The sequence below is a fragment of the Lucilia cuprina genome, chromosome 5, assembly GCF_022045245.1.
Source record: "Lucilia cuprina isolate Lc7/37 chromosome 5, ASM2204524v1, whole genome shotgun sequence".
Lineage (NCBI taxonomy): Eukaryota > Metazoa > Arthropoda > Insecta > Diptera > Calliphoridae > Lucilia > Lucilia cuprina.
The window spans coordinates 43,961,811-43,970,284 of record NC_060953.1 but is presented as its reverse complement, the minus strand read 5'-3'; the positions used below and the strand labels follow the sequence as shown (position 1 = coordinate 43,970,284).

The following is an 8,474-nucleotide window of genomic DNA, read 5'->3' as shown; positions in this document are numbered from 1 at the left end:
TCACGGTAGTGCTGGTCATTCTTCTGGTAGCGGTTTCGGCTCTGGTTCCGGTTCTGGTTACTCTTCTGGCAGTAGCTTCGGTTCCGGTTCTTCTCATGGAGGTGCTGGACACAAATCTGGCAGCGGTTTCGGCTCTGGTTCCGGTTCATCTCATGGTAGCGGTTTCGGCTCTGGTTCCGGTTCATCTCACGGTAGTGCTGGTCACTCGTCCGGCAGTTCTCACCATGGTTCCTCTTCGGGATCATTCGGAAGCGGTAGCTCTCTCCATGGTGCTGCTGTTAATCGTGAATACATTCCACCCGCACCCAGCTCCCACCACGGATCCTCTTCTGGTAGCTTCGGCTCCGGCAGTTCCCACCACGGTTCCTCATCCGGTAGCTTTGGCTCTGGCAGTTCACACAAAGGTTCTTCTTCCGGTAGCTTCGGTCATGGCTCCGGCTCTGGCAGTTCTCACAAAGGTTCTTCTTCCGGTAGCTTCGGCTCCTCATCTGGTAGCTTTGGACAAGGATCCGGTAGCTCTGGTAGTTTTGGAAAGGGCTCTGGCTCCGGCAGCTCTGGTAGTTTCGGCTCTGGTAGTTTCGGCTCTGGTAGCTTCGGCTCCTCATCTGGTAGCTTTGGAAAAGGCTCCGGCAGCTCTGGTAGTTTTGGAAAGGGCTCTGGCTCCGGAAGCTCTGGTAGCTTCGGCTCCTCATCTGGTAGCTTTGGACAAGGATCTGGTAGTTTTGGAAAGGGATCTGGCTCCGGAAGCTCTGGTAGTTTTGGAAAGGGCTCTGGCTCCGGCAGCTCCCACCATGGTTCCTCATCTGGTAGCTTTGGATCTGGTAGCTTCGGCTCCGGTTCCGGCAGTTCTCACCACGGATCCTCTTCTGGAAGCTTTGGTTCCGGTAGCTCCGGTCACGGTTCCGGTAGCTCTCACCACGGTTCCTCCTCTGGTAGTTTTGGACATGGATCAAGTGGCTCTCACCACTCTGCTTCCGCCCCATCTGCCTCCTACTCATCTTTTGATTCCTTTGGCTCATCTGCTGCCTCTACTCCTTCCCGCGAATACTTATCCCCAGCTTCCGGTAGCTCCTCTCACTACGGTGCCGCTTCTGCCCCATCTTCATCTTACTCCTCCGGTGGTTCTTCATCTAACTACGGTGCTGCTTCTGCTCCTGGTTCATCTTACTCAAGCGGTTCATCTTATGACACTGGCTTCTCTGGTTCATATGGTGATTCTTCTAATGTTCATGTTTCCAGCACCGATGGCAAAGGTTATGACTATCCCCGTCCACACGGATCTTTCTTCAAATAGATTATTTTAAAAAACTACATTTTTGAAATATAAACATATACATATAAACGTATGTATATAAGTAATGGTTAAATGTTAAACCAAATTAGAATGTGACGTATTATATAAGTACTGAAAAGAATTTGTTAAAAATTATAGGACTTAGATATTTTCCTTAGTTTATGAAAATAATAAAAAAAAGTCATTTATTTTACGAAATATGTAAAAATTTGCGTTTTTATTTCTTCGCTTGAAGTTTGAGCTTGAGTTTCTTCAAATGTCAAAGGTTTACTTTTTTAGGGGAAATATCAAAATTGTTGGAGATTACATTCTGAAGAGATTTACAATGAATATTCTATTCTATATTCATATATCGAAAATTATCAAATTCGGAAACATATTGTCCCAACATTATTGTATATATGGGTGCTTTGGTAGTTTTTAGTCTACCAGTGAGATCTATGCTGGTTAATTCCATCCAGAAGGAGTGATTTGTACCGATCGGTGGATAAATTCAGTTAAAATATAGTTTGTTTGTTTCTTTGGCCAATTATTCCCTAAATAGATGCTGATCCTCCGACAGATTTAGAAAGCTTCAGGGAAAGGATGTTTAACATTAAATTGCCTCGACTAGCTTCACATTTTGTAGTAAATTGAAGTTTTATACATTCTTGGTAATTACCCGATTGCATTATTTGCATAACTGGTTCCTTGCTTAATGTAGTGATTGATCATGATCGTGATCATGATGCGATTTTCTTCTTAAAAATCGCAAATCACAAAAAAGCAACTTTTTCCAATATTGCTTCAACAACTTCTATTGAGAAGTATCACAAGACTTCCAAAAAAACCCTCTCTTAAGAAAAGGAATAAATCGATCGTTTTTGTCTCTCACTAAATACAATTTTGCAGAGCCGAAAAATATGCAAAGTGTTTAAAAAAATATTAATTTAATATAGAAAAATACAAATAAAATTCACTTAGTATGCTAATCAGCCTTTTGTGGATCATTTCTTCTAGCATGATCACATCCTTTCCCACCACCATTTAATGTTTATACGTTTTGCTTTAAAATATTTGTTTTTAAAATTGTTTTCTAATTTCTTTTGTTTCGACTAAACAAAAAACTTTTTTTCTTTGAAAAAAATAAACAAAATCATACAAAGCTTTTTGTTTTTTTTAACAAAAGTAGCTTAATATTAACAATTGTTTAAAATTTTTTTATAATAACAATATGAAAGTGCTTATTCTTCTTATGAAGACATTTATTTAATTTATTTTAAATAAAAATAAATATTTCGTCGTAAGAAATGAAAAAGATGGGCTTTTAGATAAATATATATATATTTTTTTGGTAAACATTATTAAATTCTCACATAATTTGCAAAATATTTAATTTATACAAACAAATCTTCTGTTTGCAAAATAAAAGTTGTTATGAATAGTAGTAACCGACTAGTTAAGGCTTTATTTTTGTTTAATTTAATTTATGCAAAAAATTCCCCCCAAAAACCAGGAATGGCGTCATGATTTTAATAGAAAAACCTAAGTTTAAAATTTATTATGTTTATATCTAACTATTGTTTAAATTTTTAAAAATAAACTCGCATTAGTTTTATGAGTATTTTTTGAAAACACAATAGCGTTTTATATTGTGATAGATTTTATCATGAATAAAAAACAAAATTTATATGAAATATATTTTTAAAAAGTTAGAAAATCAAAGCAATGGAACAAAGATCTATAACTGGATCTACTAGACAGCAAAAAGAGAAAAAATTGAACTTAAACAATCAAAAGAAGCACATGGAATGGAAGAAGATCTACAGGTCTCATCCTTAGTATACGGTAGCTTTAAAAGGTCTTAGAAAGCTAGCAGAAGTTGAAACCTGCCGAAAACTAAAGATGAAGTCTAGTATCGTTATGACAGATATGGATCGGAAACAGACTATAAGACAATCGAAACAAAACAAATCGTAAGGACTGGATGATATCAGTTACGGATCTATTAATACAACGCAAAAGAGACCATCAGATCTGTCAATGGCTTGAAAATCTTTGGTTACATTTTGTTCTAATCTTCTGAAGTCTAAAGCAAGAACTGGGCTTGAGCAAGTAAAATTTAAAGTAAAATTTTAGAAGAGGATGATCCGCTAAAAAGTTCCTGAAGAGACATCCACTAGTAAAACAAGTCAGGTTGATATAAGAAAGAATATGAAAAAATAGAAACTGAAAAGAAGATTGAGAATATACAGTTTAAGTAGGAAGTTAGTATGATTGATAAAGAAAAATACTTGTAAAGAAACGGATTTGAAGAAGTCAACAATAGAACCAAAACTAAAAAAAAACACTAGAAGCAGAACTAGAGATAACACTAAAACCAAGACTAGACACAATACTATAAACTAGACCATAGACAATACAAGAGAGAATACTATAGATCAGACTGTAGACAAGACTAGATGCATGATTTGAGTCAAGACCAAAAAGATATAGTCTAGATACATGACTTGAGTCAAGACGATAGACAAAACTAGAATCAAAACCATAAAGGTGATTAGAGATAGAAGATTATAGACAGGAATAGAGACAAACCTAGAAGCAATGCTACCGATAGGACTAGATAAAATGCAATATATAAGATTAAATATAGTCTATAGTCTGCACTATAGTCTATTGCAAAACACCCTAGTTTATAGCCTGGAATTATTCCTTGCCTAAAGTCTGGAATATAGTCCAGCTAAAGTCTAAGCTAAGCCATGGTCCAGTCTATAATCTGGGTCATGGCTTTGTCTATGTTCCAGACAGTAAAAGTCTAGTCTATGGTCCATAGCCTAGTCTATAATTTGGCCTATAGTCCAGCTCACAGTCTGGACTAGAATACTGTAAATGAATAATAACAAGACTATTGAAAATACTATAGACAATGTTAGAGAGAAGACTGTAGAACATCTAAAAAAAGAGACAATAGATAATGCAAGAGATAAAATAGGGATAAAGCTAGTGGTACGACTGGGATCAGGGAAAGAGACAAGGCTAGAGGAAAAACTTTTGTCTGGAATTTCATATTCTAAACTAAAAAGACGAATCTACAAAAAGACCACATTTTAGCGAAATTCTACCAAACAAACTTTTAATTAATTTTACGAATTTTGTAATTGAAACTTTATTTTAATGTAATTTTACGTTACTTTTCACTAATTAATATGTTTTTTTCTTTATTTTTAGGTAAGTGGATTTATTTTAAAATCGAACTATATTCTACAGGTAAAAAGTTATAATTTTTGATAATTAAATAATGTTAAGCAAATATTCGAACGGGAGGTTTTACTTGTTTGAAAGCGTGACATAATAAACACCGACTCACAGTTGTAATTCAACACTATAGGGAGATATTAAAACCCCTTACAAGAAAAATATTCAGCATTTCCAAAAGAGAAATTACACAAACGATTTCTGAAAACTCGATGAATAGTAATCGCTGATACTTACCTTAAATAAACACCTAAATAATACCCACCTAGGTTGGGCTAGGTTTTTTGGAGAACCACACAATATACACACATACAAAATGAGAGACCACAAGACCAAAATGAGATAATGCAAGTACATTATTACGACCTGGTACTCGTAATAGACTCTATATGGAATTTTGTTGTTAAACCTCAGCCTTTATTGCTGAGAGCTAAATGTGTTCTTGGATCGCTATTTAATATTGATCTCGCGAATACAAGTTTTGCAATTTTGGACACTGCAAAGACTTCAGTTGAAATATCCACCTTTTAGTCTGATATCATGTTTTGTTCTTAACTTTTTAATGAGAAATACCTCTACCTGTTCTATTTTTCTTCTCAATCCGTATACACCTGATTACAATCCGGGTTTATGTTCCCAGTCATCATTTTCCAAACAAATATGACGTATTGAAAATTCGTTCTGATATCATTATAATAAAAGTCTTTTTTCGACGAAAAGTTGTTTTATATCATTGAGTCTTAGATTTTCATTCTGTTTGAGATTGGTTATACAACTTCATGTATTCTCTCAATACTGAACATTTCGACATAAAGTCAATGCATTACAGTTCTATTCTTTAATGTCAAACCTTTATGTGAATGAGCGTTAAGACAGTCATTACTTTACCATTCTCTAGTAATCTGGAGAAACTACACTTAAAAAAACTTAACTGAAAATTTTCTCTTTTCTGTAATCTATAGAGTGACGAGGACAGGCAAATATTGAAATAACTAGTTGACAGATTAATTGTCGCCCCGAACTACTGGATAAATAACGAATGATTGTATAGGTTCGTTGAAGGCAACCAAGCAATAGATCCATCTTTAGAATATGTTTTTAATGCCCAATGTTTTGTCAATCAGGTTTTCAAAATGATTACATCGCGTCGTAGACCTTTTTTAATATTTCGTTTGGATTCGAGTTATAAATTACTTCATCTCCAAGGTATTTAGCTTGATTTAATAATGTTAAAGCCTCTCGTTAATGATCCAGCATCTTAACGGAAGTACTTTCTAAATTGTAGAAATATCTATAAGAAGAAAAAACTCTGGCGATATCGATTTCCAAGTCAAATATTTTGGGTTAAGTTGTATGGCTCCAATAGAGTAGTCCTCTTGCCATTAAAAGTTCCCATTGGTTTTTTGGTAAAAATTTCTCCGAATACAATAGATTGTATTTTGGTTTTGCTTGTATAGTGTTTGCTTAGGGGTTTTAAACTCTCTGGTATTTCGAATGTCGGATTTACTTTCTCTTGAAAATTTGCAGGAATATATAGCTACATCATTAGAACCCTATAGATAGTTAGTTTGAAAGGAAGATGCACATATATACATCAAATTCAAAGAAATACACCTAGGCCTCTATTGGTTCTGTTGTGCGCTCCAAAAACAGTGCGTCGAACTCACCACCTTCGCCCTAAAACATTAACCACTAACCTACCGGAGGCCATTAGAACCCCATGAAACGTTAAAAGGTTAATACGAATTTCTCTCTAGTGCTCTAAACGAAACAAATCTTAACTACTCGACTTATACGTAGGGTACACTGAAGAAAGTAATTTGTACTAGACTTATATTAAATTGATAACAAAGAGTTAATAAATGCAATTCATTAAACTAAAGCAAATATAAATAAAAGCCATTGAATTGCAATTAAAAAGTAAATTAATGTTTTTATATTTAAATATAAAAACAAGCTAAACCTTTGGCAATATTTTCAATCATTTCGATTAGAAAAGTTAAGACCATTCAAACATGATGGTGAGTGAGTTCTCCAATTAAGAAAAAAAAACTTAAAAATTTATTTAAATTTTATGATTTAATTTAAAGAACAAACATATTATTGTGGCTGGTTTTCTGTTGTTCGAAATTTATTGCATTAAGGCAGATGTTCAGGAGCTTAAAGTAAATGATCGCAGTTATTTGTCACCTTTGGAAAATAATCTCAACAAAGGATATTTGCCACCGGATAAGAAAATTTTGCAACTGTCGAGAAGTTCACATGAGAGTAATGACTTTACTAAAGGAAATTTCAATTATAAACATAATAAACCCATAGTGATCGATGATCCTCTGCCCACAAAAGTGGATTATGTTCAACCTTTGGCTTTAGATTTTGCAAGTGGTAAATATAAACCAATCTATAAAGGAACCTTAATATCTGGATTATTTTACAATGAAAATGAAGCAAACTCTTTGAATAGAGATACCTCAAAGGAGACACCTTTAAATGAAGAGGTAAAGACCCATAAGAAGGAACAATTACAGACAGAAGCAACTACCTCAAATTCCTTAAAATATAAAGATAAATCAAGGGAAATTAATAAAAATAGCAAAGGATCCTTAGAAGATGTCATACCCATTAATTACTATGCTGATGAAGTAACTATGTATAAATTATTTAATTACGATGATGATACTACTTTAAGTAACTCCGAACCGGTGGTTATTTTTAAACCAGGAGATGATATTAGTTTTACCGAAGACACTACCATTATAGATGATTATGAACATATGTTTCCTGTGGAATTTATAAAGAAACACCTAAAACCTTCTACACTAAAAACTACTTCTACCACAACTCCCTCTCCTTCTCCTCCAACAGATGATCCTCATTCAAATGAAGCAACAAAACATCAAACAACTAGTGCAGCAGATAGTGAAAGTAACCATACAACTAGACCTGGTTATATTTATGATAAACCCAAAATAACATTTACGTTTTAAGTTTTCTAATAATGCAGTTGTCCTAAATAAATTTTTATTATAATTATTATTCTTATGTTAATCATAATATTTAATCATTGTCGCCGTCCAGAATGAAATGTTTGTTTTTAAATTAACTAAACGAAGATGACAAAAAAGTGTTTATTAATTTAATGTTAATTAGAGAATGTGATATAACTGGTTGCACATACAGTTGAAGAAATTTATCAATAAAATTATTAACTATCTTAAATTGTCCGTCAAAAAGTCCAATATCATATGGTCCATGGGCGCAACGATTTAAGGAAGTGTTTATAGACGTTCGACACGTCAAAATTTGTCATTGTGTCCATGATCATTATAACACTTTCAATGAGTCATACTATCCATGGACACTGCCATATACTGCGGAAGCGGTATTAAACGTTGGTATATGTATTTCGAACACTGTCTTCGTGAAATTAAGCCTCTTCTTTAAATAAAATCCTCTATGGACTTTATGTCACTATGATTATTGACATTGTGAAACTTTTTGGTGTGTACACTCCTATACAAATCCGATCATTTTCTGATCATAAATTATTCTGATAGATAGATAGATAGATAGATAGATAGATAGATAGATAGATAGATAGATAGATAGATAGATAGATAGATAGATAGATAGATAGATAGATAGATAGATAGATAGATAGATAAATAAATAAATAAATAAATAAATAAATAAATAAATAAATAGATAGATATATAGATAGATAGATAGATAGATAGATAGATAAATATATAGATAGATAGATACATAGATAGATAGATAGATAGATAGATAGATAGGTAGATAGATACATAGATAGATAGATAGATAGATAGATAGATAGATAGATACATAGATAGATATATAGATAGATAGATAGATAGATACATAGATAGCTAGATAGATAGATAGATATATATATATATATATAATATATATATATATAAAT

The 8,474-nt window shown here is 33.3% G+C and overlaps 2 protein-coding genes across 2 annotated transcripts; both read left to right on the top strand.

Moving 5' to 3' along the window:
* Window position 1: 1 nt before the first annotated feature.
* On the top strand, window positions 2-1,502 carry LOC124420244 (keratin, type I cytoskeletal 9-like; the record flags this gene model as incomplete). Its single annotated transcript, XM_046952484.1, has 1 exon — window positions 2-1,502. A coding segment is annotated over one exon (1,293 nt), but the record flags the coding sequence as incomplete, so codon positions are not given.
* Window positions 1,503-6,543: 5,041 nt separating this feature from the next.
* LOC111683010 lies at window positions 6,544-7,534 on the top strand. Its single transcript, XM_023445041.2, has 2 exons — window positions 6,544-6,549; window positions 6,619-7,534. The coding sequence occupies exons 1-2, from the start codon at window positions 6,544-6,546 to the stop codon at window positions 7,513-7,515; spliced, it is 903 nt and encodes a 300-aa protein (XP_023300809.2). The 3' UTR covers window positions 7,516-7,534.
* The last annotated feature ends 940 nt before the right edge of the window (window positions 7,535-8,474 follow it).